This window comes from Equus caballus, chromosome 1 (assembly GCF_041296265.1).
Source record: "Equus caballus isolate H_3958 breed thoroughbred chromosome 1, TB-T2T, whole genome shotgun sequence".
In the NCBI taxonomy this organism is placed as follows: domain Eukaryota; kingdom Metazoa; phylum Chordata; class Mammalia; order Perissodactyla; family Equidae; genus Equus; species Equus caballus.
Window position 1 is genome coordinate 174,121,081 of NC_091684.1, and position 22,933 is coordinate 174,144,013.

Genomic DNA, 22,933 nt, shown 5'->3' on the forward strand with positions numbered 1-22,933 from the left:
CTCCAGTGAACCCCACGTATTGGAGAAGTGGGACCAAAAGGAGCCGAGAAATACAGGTCCAGGACCCCCAAAACCTGAAAACCTTGAGTCCAAATGGGGGTTCAGATTCAAAGCACAGTTCTGAATGTTCCTCTTTTAAAAGGCAACATGGGGCTGGCCCGGGGGCTGAGTGGTTAAGTTCTCACACTCCACTTTGGTGGCCCAGGGTTTTGCCGGTTCGGATCCCAGGTGCAGACATGGCACTGCTCGTCAGGCCATGCTGAGGCGGCATCCCACATGCCACAACTAGAAGGACCCACAACTAAAAATACACAGCTATGTACCGGGGGGCTTTGGGGAGAAAAAGGAAAAAAAAAAAATCTTTAAAAGGCAACGTTACTTGGAAGGGAAGGCCTGGGGGAGTTAGGGTCAGGGAAGGGTAAGTTCGAGCTGGCTTGCTGAGATTTGGAGACACAGGGTTAGGGCCACTGGCAGGCCCCTGACCACCTTCCCTGATATCTAAGTTTGTACATTTTCATGAAGGAAGCATCAAAAACAGCAAACACTCAAACATAAGCTTCCACAATGCTGTATTAGTTGAAGCTTGTTTTGCTTTCTTTGTTGATATCCTCCAGTCTCTTTCTAAGGTGTGTGTTTGGTCTTCTCTTTCCATAGTGTTGACTGCCTGTGAACAAAGAGCTTTTAAACTGATTTCCCAGCCCTGAGCACAGTGTCCTACACACAGTGGGCCCTCAAGAAAAGCTGCTGACTGAGGTTGTAATGAGACGCAGAGTAACTGCCCCTACTTGATTTGTTCCTCTGTAATCCAGCATTTGGACAGGAAACAAGGACATTAAAGTGATCAAGAGAAAGCACTGGGACCATATTAGGAGGAACTCACTATCTTTGAAAAGATAGCACAGTGATTACCTTAAGTCTAAATTCCTGAAAACAGTATGACCTCTAAAGAACTTAATCCAACTGACTAAAATAATCAGGCACATTATATAGCAGAGACTTAATTATGTTTCCTGGAGTAAAAGTCCAGGCATTCCACACTGCCTTCTGGGCTGTGGGTGGGTGAGAGGTCTCTCGGTTTGTCACCTGACTTTCTCCAGGAGGCAGTGACACTGGGCAGAGCCTAGTAGTGCTACGGGTCCGTGGCAGAGCCTAGTAGTGCTACGGGTCCCAAGGAAACCAAATACAGACTCGGGCTTGGAAAGGACCAAATCCAACGGGGAATGTTGGCAGGGGCCCCAGGAACGTAGAGCTCTCTCTTGTAGAGATTATGAATAATTGTGAAACGTATGAAATCTCCTCCTCTGTCCCCCATTTTAAGATATGGATCAGACACAACATAAGATGCAGGGAGTTTGCCTGCGGCTGAGGCAAGAGGAATCCAGAAGTCTGGGGTCTTCACCTAGATGTGCTAGAGCCATGAGGTCAGCATGGGAGGATTGAAATCTGCAAATTAGGTGGGGCATGCCCTACTTCCTGGGGAAAATAGTTTCTCTTCCCCTTTGTCAAGCAAGTGAAGAAGGGAAGTCCTTCAAGGCCAGAATGGGAAATGTCAGGGTGTGCACTCATCCTAAGGCAGTGTGAGGGGTGAGTACAGGCAAGGGGCGGAACATTGGGTGGGGCCCTGTTGTTCCAATGACACTCACCTTTGCAGATCTGTACAACCCCCATGATGATGATCAGGGCCAGGGCCAGGAGCTTCCCAGCTGTGAAAACGTCTTGAACTCGGGTGGCCCACCGCACACTGGAACAGTTGACCCATGTGAGGAGCACTGAAATGACAGACCCCCAAACATATCCTCAGGGGCTACAATGAGGCTGCAGGGCACCTTCTGCAAGAAACAGAAATGCTCCTTGCTCCCGATGACCGGATTGTAACAGGCGAGTCAAATATCCTGCCAGCTCAGGCCTGGTATCCAGAAACTTTGGCTAGGTTAATGGGTTACAAATGGGGATTATGTGCCACAAATCAGAACCTGGTCAGAACATGCCCTGTCCAGGGCTGGAAACCAGAAGTGGCATGGAAGCGTGGGCATAGGCTTTGGGAGAAAAATCAGCATCTGATCCGGGCGTGAGTGTGGGCTTTGTTTTCAAGTCATTGTATGTTCGAGGGCTGCCCTGAGCAGCTGGTGGGATTCTGGATGCCATCTTCCTGAGCTTGATTCTGGGGCAACAGAAGTTTAGGGGGATCTTTTGTTACTTAGGCTTATTGGGGTATAATTTACACACAGTAAAATTCATTTTTCTAAGTGTACAGTTTGATGAGATTTGACGAATGTATTCAGTTGTTTAATCACTACCTTACTCTCTATGTAGAGCGTTTCCACCACTGACAAAGTTCTCCTGTGCACTGTGCTCGGGGGGCCAGTCTCCTTCCCCTACCTCTGGCAACCTGTCATTTGATTTCTGTCCCTAGAGTTTTACCTTTTCCAGAATGTCACATCAATGAAATCATACAATATGTAGCCTTTTGTGTCTGGCTTCTTTCACTTAACATGATTTTTATTTTGTGAGGAAGATTGGCTCTGAGCTAACATCTGTGCCAATCTTCCTCTATTTTGTTTGTGGGATGCTGCCACAGCATGGCTCGATGAGTGGTGTGTAGGTTTGCGCCTGCGATTCGAATCAGCGAACTCTAGGCCACTAAAGTGCAGCATGCAAACTTAATTACTACACCACCAGGCAGTCCCTAATGTGATGTTTTGAAGATCCATTCATGTTGCTGTGTATGTCAATAGTTAGCCCTACTTATTGTCAAGTAGTATTCCATTACATGGATGTATCAGTTTCTTTTTCCATCTGCCAGCTCACAGACATTGGGTTGCTCCCAGTTTGCAGCTATCTGGAATAAAGCTGCTATAAACACTTACACAGAAGTCTTTGAGTGGATTACACAGGTCTTTGAGTGGGGTTTTCATTTGTCTTGAGTAAATCAATGCCCGGGAATGGGATTCTGGGTCATATGGTAAATGTATGTTTAACTTTATAAAAAACTGCCAAGCTATTTTCCACAGTGGCTATATCAGTTTGCATTCCCACCAGCAATGTGTGCGAGTTCCTGTTCCTTGCCAGCATTTCATGTTGTCAGCTTCAAAAGTCTGGCTATTCCAATAGGTGTGTGGTGGTATCTCACTGTGGTTTTAATTTGCATTTCCCTAGTGACTGACGATGTTGAGCATGTTTTCATGTGCCGATTGGCCACCATCCCCGTATCCTCTTCAGTGGCTTGGGGGCTTTTAACTCTGCCTCCTTTCCTAGGAGTCACAGGACTCCCACAGAGATCCCAACAACATGGAACCTCCAACGGCTAGAGGAGAGCTCAGAGGCTGAGGGCTAGGATGGAGGGGCCCACTGTTTTACCATCACCCTCCCTAAGCAACCCATGGGAACCGTATGCTGTAGCAATGGGACTTTCAATTTCCTGGTGGTTATGAAGTGCTTGAGAATAAAGGGAAAAAGAATAAAATCCTCTTGCTTCCCCTTCCCCTGAAATGGTCGCCCGGACAGTCCTTAGTCCTCCAAGGGTACAAGTCATACACGCAAAAGCACGAGACTCTCTCTCTCCTTAAGCCTCTAACCAGGCCTCTGACTTCACTTGAGCAGCTGATCAAGATATCAATACCTTATCCTGAAACTGTGCTTTTCCTTTCCAAGCACTTTCCAACCTTATTGGACTCTGAGAACGTTTCGGCAGGGGGCGGACATGACACTATTATCCCCCGTAACCTTCCTCCCTGCGCCATGTCTACCTGGTGAACTCCTTCTCATCTTTCAAGATCCAGCTCAAATGTCACCTGTTCTGCGAGTCCTTATTATTTCACTTACTCCTCACAGTGTGCCTGCCAGGTAAGATATATCCACCATGTTTCAGAGACAAGGAACAAAGTTTGTCTCTCTTCTCTACTCCCAGACCACTTTGTTTATACTTAATTTTGGCACTTATTTCTTCATATTATAATTATCTTTCTTTTTCTCTGTTTCCCTGTAGCCTAGGAGGGCAGTGACGTGACTTTTCCATGTTTTTCACTCCAGGGCATATCACTGGGGCCTGTAAATAGTAGGTGCTCAACAAATATTCAATATCTGAATAAAGAAAGTGCCCCAGTTCGGGAGCCCTCCAATCTCATATCAGTCTACGCATTCCACAAAGCACACCAACCTCCCCTGCTCCCCAGGGGGCTCACCCAAAGGAGACACGACCCCCAGTTGGTTTCACAGAGTCAAAAAGAACAAGAAACTTGACTTCAAGAGTAGCAACTCGTGATTCCTCGTGGAGGAGCTGTTATCCAAGATGGTGTCATATAAGGAGAACCAAAACATGTTGTCAGAGGAAGGATTTTTAGTGCCTGAACAGGGAGAACATTTTGTAAATACTCGAATGTTCCAGATGGACCAAGACGTTCTGATAAATACACACTTGGTTTATCTTACTCAATTCAATGAGGATTTCAGGATCACATGCTGGTGACAATCCAAAGCAAATCACTCTAAGCAACTGGGGCTGTGATCTGGCTGCTCCCCAGGGCCCTGAGGCATACTAGGTACAAAGCTAGGCCCCTGGGCCCCAGGAATTCAGGCAGATGCAAGCGATAATGACCCAAGGGTAAAGGAGACTGATTTATGAAAGGAAAGAAGATGAGGACACAAAACCCATGTGGTTCAGGGATAGGCAAGAATTACAGAATAAGGAACCCATCGATCTTGATCTCAGAGAAGAAAATTACCTTCCATCAAAGGGAGGAGAGGACAGAGCAGGGAGGTGACAAAAAGTGCCTGGAGAGAAACAGGGCAGAGCAGGAAAACCCAAAGAAATTTCTCCTCTTTCAAGCAGGAGGGGGAATGTGGCCACCTCCTCACGTGCTGGGATAGAAAACACAAAAGTCATCTCCTTATGAAGGGACTTTGTCAAGGCAGCCAGAAGGACTCCTTCAAATTGTCGGCTCCTGATGTTTGAAGGGACGGACAATTTGTCAAATAAACTTGCTCTGGGTGTTTTCTGTCCTCTCTGAGCTTATCTCCACAACTTCACAAGAACCCAGCCCTTGACTAATATTTAACCTTTCACCTTTACAGGGATCTTTCAGAAATAAGAAGAGAATTCCCGAGAATGAGGGGAAGATACAGGCTGCCGGAGACACTAATCTCTTGGGAACAATGGCTTCAGGCCCCTCTTCTGACCCTTCATCCGGCATGCAGTTGGGTGACCACAGCATGTGACCGAGGGGAAAGAGGGCACTTTCAGTCTCCTGCTACCACAGGACAGCTTCCCTCACAGCAGGCTGAAACCTGAGCCCTCATCCAGAGAGGAAAGGTCGCTGAGTAAAGGCAGCACTTGCCAGGTGCTTGCTGAAGCCCTGCCCAGCTCAGGCGTCCTACCTCTGCCCGTCTGCTACCCAGTGCCCTTTACTGCTGCTGGCAGCTATGTCCCCTCTCTCTTCTCAGCAAGACCCTGAATTCTGCATGTTTGAGATACAGCGACCTCAGGGAAGCTACATGTAGATGGGGACCAGTGGCCACTGCAGCTTGAAATGTGAGGGTTTTCATCCATCCATCCATCCAACCATCACCTACAAGGGCCTACACGTGCTAGGCACTCTGGTAGGTGGGGGAGTTATAAATAAGACACAAGTCCTTGTCCTCAGGAAGTTAACAGTGTAAAGTGGGGAGACAGGTGAGCTAAATGATGATCACCAAACAATGTGGTGATGGCACAGCCTTCACGGAAACTAGTGGGTATCCCCAAGGAGGCCCGAACTCACCCGAGGGCAATGGGAGATGCATCCTACAGGACGGGGAGACCCCAGCAAGAGGGAGAATTATAATTTTGGCCTAGCTGGACAAAATAAATAAGAAGGCATAAGACTGGTTCTTGGGGCCGGCCTGGTGGCACAGTGGTTAAGTTTGCACGGTCCACTTCAGTGGCCCGGGGTTTGCTGGTTCGGATACTAGATGTGGACCTGCACACCGCTTGTCAAGCCATGCTGTGGCAGGTGTCCCACATATAAAGTAGAGGAAGATGGGCACAGATGTTAGTTCAGGGCCAGTCTTCCTCAGCAAAAAAAGAGGAGGATTGGCAGCAGATGTTAGCTAAGGGCTAATCTTCCGCAAAAAAAAAAAAAAAAAAAGACTGATTCTTGTTCATTGTAATCTGGCTGTGCTGGGTGGTTGCTGCTTCTCTATAGGCCCCCATTGGAACCCCAGGCTTATCTGTATTTCTTGGGCATTTTCTCCTCTCTTTCTCTTTTGTTTCTTGGGTAAAAAAAAAAAAAGGTAGAAAGACTATCAAGAAGAGGAGACTTCAAAAAGATGCTGAAGTCAGGGGTTGGTTACTTAACCTGCCATTTGGAAAGCTTAACAGTCAAGCTGATATGAGGCAGGCAGGAGGAGGGGACTCAGAACCCAGTAATCTTGGCCCTGCCCAGAGCCCAGGGCCTCTCAACTGCCAAGTAGGAGACGTGGGCTCAAGGCTTCCTGCTGGTGCAGGACTGGACTGGGGGACAGAGGCAGAGTCCTTGTCAGATTGATAACAATGCAGATCCTATCACTGACTTGGAATGTGTCCTCTCTGGAGGGGCTGGGCAAGCTCCTGCTCCCTGCAGAGAAGGTGCCCCTAACCCCATTCCAGCCCTGATCCTCAGCCTCTGATCCCTGGGGAGTCACAGAGGCCTCTCCTCCATTTCCTCCCTCTGACAATGACATGAGAGCTCCTGGGGGCCGTGGTAGGCAGAATAAAGGCCATCTCAAAGATGTCAACATCCTAATCTTGTGAATATGTTATCTTACATGAGGAAAGGAACTTTGCAAATGTGATTAAGTTAAGGATCTTGAGATGGGGAGGTTATCATGGATTACCTGAAAGGGCCCCAGGTAATCTCAAGAGTCTTTATAAGGGGGAGGCAGGAGGGTCAGCCTTAGAAAAGGAGATGTGATGATGGAAACAGAGAGAGAGATTTGAAGATGACATGCTGCTGGTTTTGAAGATGGAAGAGAGGCTACGGGACAAAGAATGTAGGGGGCCTCCAGAAGCTGGAAAAGGCAAGGAAACAATTCTCCCCAGAGTCTCCAGAAGGAGCACAGCCTTGCCGATACCTTGAGTTTGGGATTTCCGACCTCTAGAACTGTAAGATAATAAATCTGTGTAGTTTTAAGTCACTAAGTTTGTGGTAATTTGTTACAACAGTAACAGGAAACTAATACAGGGCCAGATACCATACAGAAAGACCAGGAAGCAGGGGGCATATCCTTAAAGAGAAAAGCTTTGAAAGAACAACCAAGCAGCACACACCAGGGCCCCAGAAGAGTGCCTGCCCACAGCCTTTCAGTACACCATGTGGAGGGAAGTGGGGGGGTGTCGCTGGAAGTGGGCAGTGAACCTGAGGCCACCAATGTGCTGACCTAGTTGGCAAGTTTCCACACCACATGACAGTATCCCAATTCTTCCACACTCCCAGGATCCTATAGCTAGTGTTACTGCCTCTTCTTCCTCCCCTTAGTAATTCAATACAGGAGTAAACAGGCTCGCCCTATAATAACTCCAGCTGTGCTTTTCCTCTCAGAAAAATTCAGGGCAAAAGACACTCCCCATACTCATCCTTCATCTAACCCCAGGCTCTCCCCATTCTCCTCCACATTCCACACAACTTCAGGCTCACAGACACAACCCAGAACCACATGCAAACACAGGCCCGAGAGGTACAAACTTCCTGCAAGGCAAGTGGAGGGCCAGGATGTTCACGAACATGATTCCTTCGTTCTCTGACCCCATGGTTTTCTTGGTGTCCTAATTTTACCGACCAGAGGCTATAATCAAAGGCCATAAAAGGAGTCAAGATGAAAAACCAAGAGACGAACTCAAGAATCCCAAGTCTGAGTTCCTTCCTCTAGTTGGCGGGTAAGGAGTGGCCACACCGTGGGCTATCTTGTAGTGGACAACACCACGCGTGCTTTGGCAGAGCTCCCTCTGTGACCTTCCCAGGAGGAGTCAATCCAACCTGACTCACGTGAAGTTAAAGGATTATAAATTTTGGAAGGGAAAAATAGGAACAACATTTCTGGGGAAATTTTACCTTAAATTAATATATTTATAGACTATAGGTAAAAGAGGCAATTCAAAATTAATCTCTCTAGTCCATTGTGAAACAGACCATCAGTGAATCATTAGCAGAAACAAATAAATAAATCTTCAGTTAGAAAGTTTTAAGGATGGATTAGGGAACTGTGGGGCTGGTTTTAAGTCCCTGCAAACATCACAGAGCCAGGGCTGGGACTTCGTCATTCTCCCCTCAGCTCTACCCAGTGACACCTGGTGAGTGAAGGACCATGTGGGTTTGTGGTGTCTTTCTCAAGCGTAGAGCAAGCAAGTAGAGCTCAGAGTAGCTTGTGTAAGGAGTGAAGGATAAGAATGGGGTGGGGTTGAGTAGCTTGGAGGGATAGAGGCAGAGATGGTTCCCTCAGGGGGACCTGGTAGCCTGAGCTGACTCTAAGAATCATGGAACTTTAGAAGCTGACGAACCCGATGGCCATGGTGCCCTTCCCAGCTCAGTCACTTACGCTCAGGGAGACCGGACAAACCAGTCAAGCTTTCTGAGCCTCCCTCCCCTCTCTGTAAAATGCAGATGTGGTCCATTTCAATCCCATGAAGATGCTCGGTAACCTGTGTCCTGCTATATAAAATGTTAAGTGGCTATTCTTACTGTTCCTAAACTAAGAAACAGAAGTCAAAAAGAGGGCCTGATTAGCTCAGGATAATGCTGACAATCGGAGGCAAAGCAGAGTGGACGAGAAAAGGGATGGTTTGGAGGGTTTTGGAGGCACCACACCACACATCAGGCCGTATCTTGCATTGTTCCATAGCTTCTCCCTTGTTGCTTCCTCCTCTACCCCTGACCCTTCGCCTCAATTTCTAACCTGTTTCACCTTTTGCTCAGGAGGACGCTTGTCCACAAATTACCTGCTTTGGGGTCCTTCAAACCAAGCTGTCCAGAAGTGTGGGGTCACAGGCCCAACAGTGGAGTAGGGGGTTGTGGGGCTGGTAAATATAAGGCTGAGGCACTGAACCAGGAGTTCAGATGTTCAAGCACGTCCCTATGCCTTGGTTTCCACAAGTGAAGAAAATGATACCAATCCTTTAAAATTGTTACTAGGAAGGAATGCCCTAGAGAAAGCCAAGGAGTAGTACTGCTGCCGCCACTGCTGCTCGACTCCTCAGGCCCAGAGAAGAATGAAACTTCCTGTTCTTCCTGCAGCCAGCAGTGCGCACACAGCCATAAGCAACCCCCTGCTAGCCACTGTAACCTTGAGATCCTGTAACACTGTCTGGCACACAGTAGGGACTAACGCTTACTGAATAGAGGACAGATGGATGGATAAATCTATGCAGAAAACATCGGGGAGGGTGTGTAGGAGCCATTGTGCTTCTCCAGGGAGTAACCATCAGGGTATTTTACGTCATGGGGCAACCTGTGTTGCCAGACAGAGATGGGGGGAGGGCACATAATTGTGGCTGCTTCTCCTTCCCCCGAGAAAGCTTGTAAAGCACAGGTTACCCCCAGAGACCACCAGATGACTGTCTTCAGGTGCCCTCTTCCTTCTGGACACAGGACGCTGGCCTCCTGTTGAGTGGGCTGGCAAAGGGTTGTTTTGTGTCTTCATCAGAGGGCCGATGAACACTTTCCCGCATGGATCCCCATACCAATCTCATTCCTTTTGCCAAGCCAGCTTCTGCTCCATGAACCACACTGTTCTGGTATGCTGGGGTGGAAGTGACGACGGGCCCATTTGGATAGGGAGCTGGATTGACTGTTGTAAGAAGAGGGCTCAGAAGGATGAACCAGTTGGGGCTCTGCCTGTGGACAACTCCTGGCACTGGAGGGAGGTGTTTGAGGCCTACTACCCAGAGACACGTCTCCAGCCTCATGGGCAAACAGACCCAGGAATGACCCGAGAGACCCAGACCCTCATTTTATATGTGAGTAAAGTAAGACCTCAGCTAATTTGTGCCACACAACAGTCCCCTGCCCCCGCCATTCCCAGCCTTTCTTTTGTCACATACACGTCACTCTTCTTTCCCTTCGTCCATTCCCACATTCTCTCTCTCCCTCGCTCCTGTCGGTGGCACCCATGGTCACTGCTGACAGTGCCACTTGGGGCTCTGAGTCTGTCACCTGAAGACACTGGCTTGGCCCCAACCCACTTGCTTTCTGGGCAGCAGGAAGTAAGAAGCCAATGTGGATAAAAGGGAAGACTAAGATGGCTACTCCTCAGAAACCAAGAGAGTCATGTCCACTGCCCCAAGGGCTTTAGAAAGTTATTTCCCCAGGCAGACTTGTTTCTCTGCCTTGTGTCCCCTTCCCCTGGCCCCCTGGTCAATGTCACCATCACATGTTCCCTAGAACTCTGGGAGGGAACTCCATCTGGATTTCTTCATCTTGCCGGCTCACACCTCTCTCAGGAGTGGGCTGGAGGCAGCTTGGAAAGGCCTGTTTTCCTCTAGCATTTCCAGAACCAGGCTTCTCCCTCTCTTTTCAGACAAAAGAAAACAGGCAGCAGAAAGGGGAAAAAATGCCCAGACTTGCCAAAGTCCATAAAGACAGATGGTGAAGAAGAAAGGGAAAGAGTGAGCATGAGAAACAACAGGGGAGGAAGGAAGCGGAGGAACGATTTACATCATTATGAGAGAGAGAAGGAGCTCGGAGAAGAGAGAGAGAGAAGGCCACGACAGAAAAAAGAAAGGTGGAATGTCCTAAGCACCCAGCTGCTGAAAGGGGAAGCGAGTGACGCCACTTTGTAGAAATCAGAACACCCTGTGCCTCTCCAGAACTTCAAAATAAGCACCATTCCGGGATGGAGCTACCCAGCCCTCTGAAACAGCTGTAAATTTCACCTGGTCATGGGCTTGCCAGAAGCCGTGGTTTCTTGGTCTCACCTTTTGCTGGGGCACGCACTTCTCTGCCTTCTGCCACGCTCGGGCCAGCTCCCCCTGACTCCCTCCCTCTGGACCTGGAGCAAAAGGGGCAAGGTGATGCCCCTCAGACCAGCCCTCAGGGTGCCCACTCCAGAGCAGTGGGTGAGTGCCCAGCCTGTGGGGAGGCGGTGTGGCGACTCTCGGCTCTGTGATAGGCTGGACGGGGCTCCTTGCCTGCCTCCCCTCGCTCTTGGAAGGGACTGGGCACGTGTTTCTAATTGTGGAAAAGCTACTTGGCTTGGCCTGCCTGACCTCAGCCATTTCCAGATCTAGGAGGTAACCAGTGTCGGCTGCCAAATAGGCAAGAAAACACTGGAGTCCTGTTTGAGTTCTAATGCACACAACAGAGGCGCTGATAAGGTTCCAGTTCTGCCCACGCAGGCCAGTCTGAGCTGTACTTCCTCCTCAAAGGTCTCCGAGAGGCCCGGGGGGAAATTGAGTAGGAGTAAGGAGGCATGGAGTCTGCTTCCTAGAGTCTTTCCCCACTTGCCCAAGACTGAGACACTTTTCACATGGGGTGAGGAGCGGCATTATAAAGTCTTGTGTCTGCCTACCTAGAACAAAGGTTAGTGGTATTATTATGTGTAAATAACTTGACTGATGAAAGACAAAAATATCAAAACAAAGCAACAGAAGCAGGAAGAAAAAAAATCAAAGGAGCCTTCTATAGACTAAGCTTTGATCCCAGCTTCTGGAAGGTCCACAATGAGGCTTTGAAATAGATCTTGCCTACACACTGCAGTAACATTTTGCCCTTCTCCGGCCCTTTTCATCTCAAAGAACTGACAACGTTTCAGAAATCTCAGAAGCCCCCTCTAAGGAGAGGAGGTGTGCTGAGGCTTCTGAAGGGCCTCTCCCTTCCAAGGGCAAACAAGCAGAGGAGGAGGGGCGCAGAGACGCTATGGAGCTTCTGGAGGTCCTGAATCACAGCTTTTCCCCGACGCTTCCAGCTAAGCTCCCGCCCATGCTGCCCCACCCCCACCCACCTCCCTTCCTGGCTCTCTCTTCCCTTTCCTTCTTATCCTGACCCTCTGTTCCAGCTGCCGGACCTGGAGTTTGTGCTGAATCACCATCCAATACTTAGTTCAGCCAAGAAGCCCGAACACACAGCTCAGCATTTTCTAAGAGCTGAGTAGTTCTCCCTTCTGCATTAGCTCCTGAGCATGGCTCCTGAGCTGGGGTGGGGGAGAAGAGAAAAAAGGAAGACACCCAGGAAGCAGGAGAGACAGACGTAGTTTGCCATGCCACCTTGAGGAGCCCAATTTTAATGCCACTCATCACTTTTCCAGCCCAGACCTGGAAAATTCCTGTTAACTGGTACCCCAGTTCTCAAGGCTGATGCCTTCCGGACCCAGAGAAAGGGGGATGGGGCAGATTCTACTGGTCTGCACAGAGCTCAGAAGGGCCAGCCTGTCTCTCCACTGTACTCAGTCTTGGAGGAGAGGGTGTGGGTCCTGGTGCTTGGACTGGAAGGCTTGTGGGCCCTTAGTATCACCAAGGTCTATAAACTTGGATCCAGGCTGCAAAGTTCTCAAGACTGGTCAGTTACAACCCAATTCCAAGGGCAGCTAGTGTTCAAAACTGCTAACCCCTCAAAACAAATCTTGTTCTCTCTTCTTCCCCCAAAGCTCCCAGTACCACTAGACGTCACTCCCATGAGTCTTCTGATTTTTTGTTTTGGGGTATAGGATATAAATTTGGTATATCATATTAACTCTTAAAAGTTCACCAGACAGGGGCCAGCCTGGTGGCGCAGCGGTTAAGTTCGCACGTTCTGCTTTGGTGGCCCGGGGTTCGCCGGTTCGGATCCCGGGTGCAGACATGGTACCGCTTGGCAAGCCATGCGGTGGCAGGCGTCCCATGTATAAAGCAGAGGAAGATGGGCATGTATGTTTGCTCAGGGCCAGTCTTCCTCAGCAAAAAGAGGAGGATTGGCAGTAGATGTTAGCTCAGGGCTAATCTTCCTCAAAAAAAAAGTTCACCAGACACAATTAACAGGTGATTTCATAAACCAGAGGCATTGGCTCCTCTGGGAAAGACAAAGTGGTCCTTGAGAGTTAGCAACAAAGGGGCAGAGGAGAGTTTAAACTTCTAGGCTGGTTCGAGAAAGTCAGCAAGCTGCTTTCATACTGGTGGAAGAAAACTCCCTGTTTCAGGGAGCCTCTATCCCATTCATTATCTGCCCAAGCAAGAGTGGACACGTTCCCAGGAACAAGCTCCTCATTCCCCAATTTCCAGAACTTAAGCTATTTAGACACATCCTTTGAAGAGCACAGCCCCAGTCCGAGAGTAAAAGCGGGAGACCAGAAGAGACACTACGGGAAGCCAGGAAAGATGAGGTGATCTGGACCAGGAATTGCAGTATATTGAAACTAAAAAGAAGACCTTGATTTCTCAGGTAGTCATTGGGGGCAAAGAGCCTGGTCTGTGAACAGACTAGATTTGGACCAATGGACAGAAGTGCCCAACACCAATGGATCTCTGGGGAAGGAGACCTCCATAAAACTCTCAAATTCTCTGTGCTATTTGCAAATGCTTACTATGATATATTAATTATAAAGCACTGTACTAATAGTTGTTCTTATTCTTAGAGCTCAAGACAGTAACTCTTACAGAAACGTAAGATGAGGATAATGGAGATACCTTCATTCCCAGGGTTACAGGCACAAGGAGTACTCCAGAGGTCATATAGGGCAGGGAGGAGGTGAAATAGCACTAAAGAACGGGCATTTACTCTGCCATTATAGGCATGGAGGCCAAAAGCACAAGGGCTGTCTTCCTCAAGTCCCAGCAACAGATCTTAAGTACTGGAGAGTGAACGAGAAGGTGGCAGACAGAGGGGCCAACTCAGCCCAGTCTGAACCACACCAACAGTAAAATACGATCCAGAGTTGTCCTCGATTTATTTCACCTGTGGTTCCAACAAGAACGTGCCATCCTTCACTCCCTCACCCTTACTCGCCAAGTTCTGCCAATTCTACCTTGTAAATGCCAAATACATCTACTTCTCCCCACTCCCACTGCCACACCCCTGACTCACATCACTGTCCTCGCTAACCTCGGTTCCTGTAACCACATTGTAACAGGTCTCTTTGCTTCTGATCTTATTCTCCTCCCTGATCCATCCTTTACCCTTATAGCCACGATTCTTCTAAAATATAAATATGATAATGTCAATCGCCTGTTTGAACCCTTTAATGCCTTCCCATTGCTCTTTGGGTAAAGCCTAGTCTCTCTAGCATGGCCCATAAGGCCCTTCCAAGCCGGTCTCCACTTCTATCTACTTTTCCTACCTCCTAGTCCATGCTGTGGCTATATTGAACTACCCAGAGTTCCCCTGGAGGGCCAGGTTCTTTCTTGTCCCCAAACCTTGGCACATGTTAATACCCCTCGCTAGAACATTCTCCCTGCCCTGTCCCATTCCACCCTCGTCTCCACGCTGGACACTGCCTGGCCATCTCCAACTGGTCTTTCAGACTCAACTTATAGGTCACTTTCTCCAAGATCTTCCTCAACCCCAGTCCCTGCTCCCATTTCTTTTACTTCCAGCTCCCTGGATGCTGTCCTCTTGGGGAACTTACCACTTAGAACTCAAATTCCCTGTATACTTGTCAGAATCACCCATTGGACTGTGGGTTCCTTAGTACAAGAACTAAGTATCCCCATGCCTAACACAGTGCCCGGAGCAGAACAGACATTCAAATATTTGATAATGATTGAATGATTCTGTATCCCCTGCAGTACCTATAGAGGACACAAATGGACTCAATAAATACTTGTTAAGAGAAAAGCCTTAATTTTCTGCTGCTGCAGCAAATGAGAATGAGGAATTTTTTTTGGTTCACTGTTGTATCTCCTATGCCAAAAACAGTATCTAGCACGTGATGGGCACTTGATAAATGTTTGTTGAATGAACAAAGTATTGAGATTCTTCTTTATATAAAGCTTCCTGAGAGTCCCAACCTTTTCTAAGTTATACTGCTGTAGAGTAGGCTTTCGAGTAGCATCCTGGGGTAACTACCCTGAGGAAGACTTCCAACCAAAGACCTGCTCAGCGCTCCTCAGGGCTTTGTAGAGGACATGGAAGACAGAAATAGAAAGAACACATTATAACTGCTCATCACAAATGCTGGAGACAGTTAAGTTGAAACATACTTCATTTTGATTTGTAGATAAACTAGATTCCTCCCTCTTAGTCGTCAATCAATCAACATGTCCAGCCAATTCTACTCCTGAATCTTTCTTGTTTTTGTCATATTGCAACTTAGTTTTTATTTCAGGCCTCCATCTCTCTGGCCTGGACAAATGCTTAGCCTGCTAACTCGTCTCCCTGCTGCAAATGTCATGGTCTTTCCTTCACTCAAATGTGAACCTAATCATGTTACTCCCCTGCTCAAAACCCTTCAGCGGTTCCCTGTCGCTTGAAGTCTGCTCTTTTCTGCATGATATATGGGATCTTTCAAGATCTGGCTCCTGCTCACCTGTTCAGCCTCATCTCCTGTCACTTTCCCAGGCTACACCCCCACTAAAATACTTGTTTTTCTCCAACAGGCATTTCTCTCTTGGCCCCAAGTCTTGCCAGAGCCCTTCCTGCTACCTAGTTGTTCTATTTTTATGCCCGCCTGGAGTCCACCTACTTACCTTTCAAGGTTCAGCTCAACTTGGGAGCCTTCCCTGACACTCCTCTCCCAACCCTGAAGCACCTTTCTCTGTGTTGTACACACTTTTGTCATCACATTGTATTATAATTATTTGTTTGTACGCCAATCTCTTACTAGCCTTTAATCTCTTCCAAGACTCTGTCTACATAATGCCTATCTCCACTCAGTATAGGAGCTCAATATGGTGATCAATGGATGCATTTGCAATTTCTTTCTTTTTTTCCTAGGAAATCCACTTACAGAATAATTTTAGTCTTAATGAATCACAAAAATGAAAAATGGGATGTTAGTCAAGTTGACCACTGAGTAGAAATCAAAAGATTTTCAATATATTTAGATCTTAAAAGTTGGCTGGTTAGGAGATGTACAGAGAAAAAAGGGGGCTTGGATATATGGGCATCAAATCTAGGTCAGTTTTTATTTGTTTGGATTCATATACACAAGACAGACGGGACACCCAAAGAATTTTCTGGGGACTCGGAAAGGGCAAGAAGGCAGTACTGCCTGGCATCTGAGGCAATAGGTTTAAATGCGGATGAGAAGTCTGGGCCTGGAGGATATGAAACCTCAAAGGAAAATAAGTTGCGGTTAAGGGACTTAGAAACTGGAAAGACTGTTGAACCCTCTGATGTCAAGGGATTAATTTGCAAGAGACTTGCAAAACAACACACATGAGGGGCTGACCCCGTGGCCGAGTGGTTAAGTTTGCGCGCTCTGCTGCAGGCGGCCCAGTGTTTTTTCGTCGGTTCGAATCCTGGGCTTGGACATGGCACTGCTCATCAAGCCATGCTGAGGCGGCGTCCCACATGCCACAGCTAGAAGGACCCACAACTAAAAAAAAAAAAAAGCACAACTATGTACTGGGGGGCTTTGGGGGAGAAAAAGGAAAAAAATAAAATCTTTAAAAAAAAAAAAACACACATGAGTTTCTCTCTCACCGCATCCTGCATCAGGCACCTGAAGTTTTCTGTGAAGAAACTGCAGAGCAGCTCAGGGTCGAAAGTCTTATGTACTCATACATACGGTGAAGTCCTTTCCCTTCCAAATCGCTCAAGGAAGGAAAGAGGGAGAAATCTGAAACCTTGGAAAACTAGCCTCTTAGGAATCTCAGTAGAAAGATAGACAACCAGATAATAAGTATTTTTTACTTGAGAAATGCATGCAGGGTACTCCTCTCTCCTCAGGGCGAGAAAGGAGAAGGAGGTTCTTTAGTACTAGGCATTCAGGGACAAGAGGGAGACTTCAATGAGAAGGAAAGATTCTACTTCAGATGCTGGAAATGAGCCCAGCTCCTAAAGAGAGGAAGGAGGCCAGGAGCCGCCTGAGTGAAAGGTGGCCAGGTCCCCAAGAGAGGGGGGACAAACAGATCCTGAAGGAAAACCCAGAGTTCGGAAGCAAGAAGCACAACTGGGGGACCCCAGAACACCTGACGCTCCTGGGTCATGGCGACCACTTTGTTTATAACTAGAAACTCAGGCAACAGCCACAAGATGCAGCTAAATGACAAAAGAGCAAGCTGCGGAAATAACCCAGCCATACGTATGTCTGCATGCCCAGACACTGTACATCGCTAGATGCACTGTATTTAGAGCTGTCAGGACACTTATCCACTGTCACCACGGCTACTGGGCAGGAGACAGGGGTGAGGATAAGGGAAAGCGTTGACTCTCTTTATGTATTACTTGAATCTTTTACGTGGAGAATATAGTCATTTACTTATGAAATAACTTAAAAAAAAAAAAAAAGAAGAAGAAGAAGAAAGAAAGAAAAGAGAGACATTCAAGTAAATCACAAAAGAAGGCACCCAAACCAAGTTTTAACACCTCCTGTCCCGGTTCCTAACTCTGTCTTCCCATTAATATGCTTGCTCTGGAGCAGGGAGGAAGGATTTTCATTTAATTAAAATGTAAAATACTTTCTTTTTTTACTGCACGGTGGCTAGCGTATTCTGCTGACTCAGCAGTGACTAATCAGCTTTGACCTAAATCATAGAATAACTCCGAGTGGCAGCTGCAGTTGCATAAGCGTGATCCAGATCTGCAGTGCTGTCCCTCCCTCCGTCTCCTCCCCGCACCAGGCTTCTGGCAACTTGCAGGAAAGCCAGTTACAGCAGGCTCTCTGCCTCTCCACCCCAATCTGGCTCTTTCCACCATCATTTCTCATCCAATCTATTCCGAATTGGGCCCCACCACCAACCAGTCTTGACCTCATCTCCTTCCTCCCACAGCAAACGCCAGCCAGGGGCTTTGCCACGCCAGCTCTCCCCGCTGCGCTCTGTGCCCTGTCCTCCAGCTCCCTCAACCCCATGCCCTCCATTATATACTGTGACCTCTTCACAGAGGGTGGCTTCTCCCTCAAAACTCTTATTCCACAGTGGCTTGAGCCAGCCCCATCGTCAGTGTGCCAAAATGACACAGCAGAAGGCAGAGCTCCTTACATAAATACATTCAGACCATCCCCAAGCTGTCTACTGCTTCCCTCAAGAATACGGCTAGACTGGGCCACACTTGGCTCTACTGCCAAAGAACGCTGGGCCTATTTTACACAGCTGGCTTGCTGGCACCTGCTAAGGGATTGGGGTGCGGCTGGATGATGGTAGGAGGGGTGCTGGAATAAGAGGTATCAGCATTCAATGAAAGACAGCATCCCCCAAGCCTTCCTGACCTGGTTCCTATTTTACTAGACACTTTGAGAAATGATTTGAGGGGCCTGTGGAAGTGGGCTCCAAAAAAAGGAAAAAGCATTCAACAAACTAGAAAACAGAAACTTTGCACACAGACTCAAAGGAGCCAGGAGTGTCTGGTGAGGGAGGGCGAGTGTATGGCTCCGTGTACTGTGCACCTCCGCCGGGGGGAGGGGGGTGGGGGGGTGGGGAGTCGGGGGTTCCACATGGCCCTCACATCTGGGAGGAAAGGGGTGGCCTACAGGGTGAGTAAGGAGCTATTTTCCATTTCCCCCAAAGGAAATAAGGAGGAATGTTTAACAAGACTTTTCTGCTTTTGAAGGTAGAAAAGTACTTGAACACATATCTCAAGGACATTGAAACTTTCCTGTCTCTGGAGGACAAGCCTGAACGCTGCTAAGTTGGAGAGAATTCCTTGGAGTTCTCCCCAGGAGGCAGAGGACAGGCCAGATTGAACCTTTGATGGCAGGAATCCGGAGAGGGGAAGATCTTGTCATTTTTGTTACCAGAGTTTCTAAATTCCTCCTTGGCTTGGGGCTAGCAGTGTGGGGGTGGGGAGGTGGGGGTGGGGATGAGGGTGGGGGGTGGTTGCTGTGGAGGGGACTGTGTATGACCTATCTTTCTGGAGCTGGGCTGCCGGCAGGGGTGATCCTCATCTCTTTATCTTATCTCCTGGGAGGGTCTGGCTTTAGGGGATATCCAGGGGCTACACTACTCCAGAGGGTCTTTGTGCAAGGGGTCACCTACCCTTGGTGAGTTTGGGGAACCCAAAGGAAGCTGTGGGGTCTAGCTGCCCAAGAAACTCCAGCCTGTGGCCTGGTTTCTCTCCTAGGGGACAAACTGAACAGCCGCAGGGTTCTCAATTTCTCGTCGGAGGGTGAGGGTGGCCTCTGTCTGAGACACTTTAGCAGCATCAGCAGGAAAAAGGAAGCTGTGTCTGTGTGCACGAGACACTGAAATAGCAGTGGCCAGCACTTATGTGGTCCCTCTTCCCACCCCCATTAGCCTGTCTGATGGCAGAAACAGCAACTCTTCCTGCATTCCCACGCTCCCTTCCCCTTCCCCCACCTCCCCTGGCTCTGGATCCAGCTAGCAAGCAAGGACCTCATGACTACCCTCTGTGACCACCCTCAGTGACCACCCAATATGACTGGGCCGGGAGGTGCCTGATGCTGTGCTAAGAATTTTTGCAACCACGACCTCCTGTGCAGGCAGGATCACAACCTCCATCTCACAGTGGGGTGGGGTGGGGAACTTGGGCAACACCTGCCACAGTTAGAAAGCAGTGCAGCCTTAGGCAACCTGCTTCTGGAGCCCACAGTCCTCTGCTTTCTAGTCCACGAGCAGGACTGACCAAGTACAAAGAATATGCCTCAAACAAGTGTCATGGCCCCACAGTACCACTTGCCTGGATGGTAGGGGTCTATTCCAGAGCTGAACACTGCTGCCAAAGAGGGCACACTTGCCAAGGAGACCACCCCTTGGATCCCAGCTGGCTGCCCTGTGAAAGGCTTTGGGGTGGGCGCTCCCCTCCCCATCCCACCAGCATCACAGAAGGAAAGTGTCAAGACCTGGGAAAGGGTGTGTCCAGGATGGTCACTACCCTCAGCTAAGTGTCTGTGTGTTGGCAGGTATGGGAAGGCAGGGACTGAGCTAACTCTAGAAGTGGAGTGTCTGAAAAATTCCAAGTATTTACTTTAGAAATTAGTTTTTGGTTAAAAGATATAAAACACCCCAATCCATTGAGATCCCTGATATCAGAGGCTCAGTGTGGAGGCCTCCTAGAAACATGGGTTGCAGAACTCCTCTGTAAAGCCTCTCTAACCTATTCTGGCCCACAGAGATTATTTCTCCTTGTCCGAATTTTTACTGCTATTGAATCCTAACCACAGAATCTGTTTATATGGCTTTTCTCCCCAGTTAGACAGAAAACTTATCAAGGGCGGGGTCCATGGACAATGCATTCATTTTTTCCCAACTCACACCTTTACACTCTCCTACCAGAGACATTTAAGATATGAGCTGGCAGATTGCAGTGGATGAGGCCAGAAAAATCTTCCTATGAGCAGCAGGGAGCCTTCAGTGGGGTGTGTGTGCTAGAAAGAGGAGGAATCAGGAGACCAGGGCTCCACTGGGGCCTGCCACCTTGGGTAAGTCACTTGCCTGTCTCCTTATCTGCTCTAGGAAAATTATAATACTGGCCCAGCTTACCTCAGGGATTAGTCATGAGGCTCAGATCAGATAACAGAGGTGAAGGTGCTTTGTGTAACACAGAGAACCCTGCCAGTGAAAATGATGGTGCCTCTGCATAGCGACTTACTTACGTGTCTTCTTTTTTTAACACCAGATAATTGTATGCAGAGTCCATTCATCCAAAACACAGATGTAGAAATTGAAAGAAAAGTAATGAGGGGGAAAAAAAAAATAAAGGAAGGAAGGAAAGAAAGATGGAGAGAAGGAGAACTGGAGACATGTACGCCACCAGGAAGGCTGAAAGAGGCCGTCCTGAGAACAGGGCCCAGATGGCACTTACATAAGCAGATGGCAGCCAGGAGCCGAAGGCCAGAGTCTGGGGGGAAGCAGGTTGGGAAGAGCGGCTGGAGCACGTAGTTGGAGAAGGTGAGGGCGATGACCGCCTGGTTGGTGGGGTAGATCACCAGCACAGCAATCCATAGCCTCAGGAACCTGAAGGGGGACCAGGATCAGACTTGACCCAAGACTGCAGTAGAGATCCTGTCCCCTCCAACTGGCATGGCAGGGACGCTGAAGTCGTCAGGGGGAAGCCTGGGCAAGTCGCTGGGCAGTTTTAGGAGACGCAGGTGGGCTAAAGGGATGCGTTTCCTTTTTGTTTTTAGGGATGCTGAGGAGCCCAGGCTATCCTCCCCTCAAATGAGACTCCCAGCCCTCTGCAGTGACAATAAAATGGTTGAACGATGAAGAGCTTAGTTTCTTCTTTCTCTTGCCCCTCTCCTTTGATCATCTCTTCTTCACTCTGGCCCCCAGCATCCAGTGGTGGAAAGCGAAATTTGCAACCCCAGAATTTTGACAGCCAGGACATGCTAAGGGTGTGGTCACTTAAGCAACTTCCAAGGGAGGCATTGAGTGGGGTTTGAGGGGGAAGTGTTCTGCACACCCTTGGGCCCCTTGGTGAGGGTTGAGGTCTTCAGTAGCAGGGCTGCGGAAGCTGAGGAAATTCAGGATCAGGGCTTGACTCTAGAGGGAGGCCATTATCCTTGGTAATATGAGAAGAGGTACCCTGTCCCGTCTCTGAGGTGATCATCTCATTTGTCAAGATAAAAGGGCTTTGTTTTGGGATGTGCCTTCCCTGGGAGTTGTCATATAATTCATCTGCTCTCACTCATAGACTTGCCCACTAAGATGAACAAAGAGATTAAAACTACAACCTGGTTCTTCCGTCACTCTCAGGAGCATCAAGGGGACATAAGGCTATATTAGCAAACGCACATAGAGGCAAAAGAGGAATCCCATTGTCTAGCTCTCCTCAACACACTGGAAACCCCTGGCCTCAGCTGCCTAGACCACTTGGGCCTCTGCAGAACCTCTTACCCAGCCAGTCCTCCAAAGATGTCCTTGACGTAGGAGTAGTCACCTCCAGATTTGGGGATGGTGACCCCGAGCTCAGCATAGCACAAGGCTCCCACAGCTGTGATGAGACCCGTCACGATCCAGACGATGAGAGCAAGGCCCACAGAGCCGGCATTCTCCAGCACACCCTTCGGCGAGACGAAGATTCCAGAGCCAATGATGTTCCCTGCACGAGGCACCAAGGGGACCAGGGGAGACAGTGGGGTCAGCACAGTTGGCAGGACCAGCATTTCCAGGGGTGGTTTCATGTGTGATTTGATTCTAAGATGCCTTTGGGATGGGTAAATCACCTTCAGGCAGGCATGTCTAGCAACAATTCTCCTTACAAATAGGGTAAAGAGGAGCAGACAAGGGATAGGTACAGACCAGGAACTGGGTCAAGCATCTTACATGTCCCCTTTAATCCTCAGGATGACCCTATGGAGTCAGATCTCATTTCTCCCGTTTTACAGAGGAGAAAACTGAGACTTGGAGACACCAAGTGCATTGCCGAAGTCCACACAGTAGTAAGTGGTGGCACAGGTCTTGAAACTCAGGACCCTCTGACCAGGCTGCACATGGTCCACCCAAGGTGACAAAGGTCTTACAACTGGCTGGAAATGACAGGGCTGGAAAAAGAGGCTGTTCTCAGAGACTGGCTGCCAACTAGAGCACTTCAAAAATGAGCCGAAGGACAACACCTTTTGGGCAGATTGTGATCATGTTCCATGACTGGGGGTTTTCAAGACCCATGAGTGTGGACAGCACTCCCAGAGGCTCGCCTCTACCCTAGACACGACAGTCCCACCGTTGGTGAGAAACATGAAATAACCCTATAAAAAAACAGTCCTAGGAGTTTGGAAGTGGTTTGTAGGAGTGCGATACAGGTGAAGCCCGTGTACTACAGTCTTCCAAAGGTCGCTCCCCTCCAGCATTTCATGTGACCCTCACAACAACCTTATGGAATTCAGGAAGAGGAGGAAGAGGAGGAAGAGCAGCTGTCTCTCTCTATCTTACAAACGAAGAGACTAAGATACAGAGGGG

At 48.6% G+C, this 22,933-nt stretch overlaps 1 protein-coding gene and 1 long non-coding RNA gene across 4 annotated transcripts in view; one reads left to right on the forward strand and one right to left on the reverse strand.

Moving 5' to 3' along the window:
• The window catches only part of SLC7A8 (solute carrier family 7 member 8), a 50,969-nt gene that overhangs the window by 13,031 nt on the left and 15,005 nt on the right, over positions 1–22,933 (reverse strand). For 2 of the 3 annotated variants that reach the window (XM_001493818.7, XM_014733498.3), the window contains exons 2-4: positions 21,872–22,076; positions 20,838–20,989; positions 1,644–1,769 (exon numbers count right to left, since the gene is read on the reverse strand). In XM_001493818.7, coding sequence (XP_001493868.1) covers positions 1,644–1,769; positions 20,838–20,989; positions 21,872–22,076 — 483 coding nt within the window. Of the gene's footprint in view, positions 1–1,643; positions 1,770–10,921; positions 11,163–20,837; positions 20,990–21,871; positions 22,077–22,933 lie in introns of those variants that run through there. The other variant, XM_003363550.5, reaches the window with a different exon arrangement.
• Positions 1,652–6,144, forward strand: LOC138918675 (uncharacterized). The gene is made up of 2 exons (XR_011428294.1): positions 1,652–3,843; positions 5,071–6,144. It is a non-coding gene; the product is annotated as an uncharacterized lncRNA (long non-coding RNA).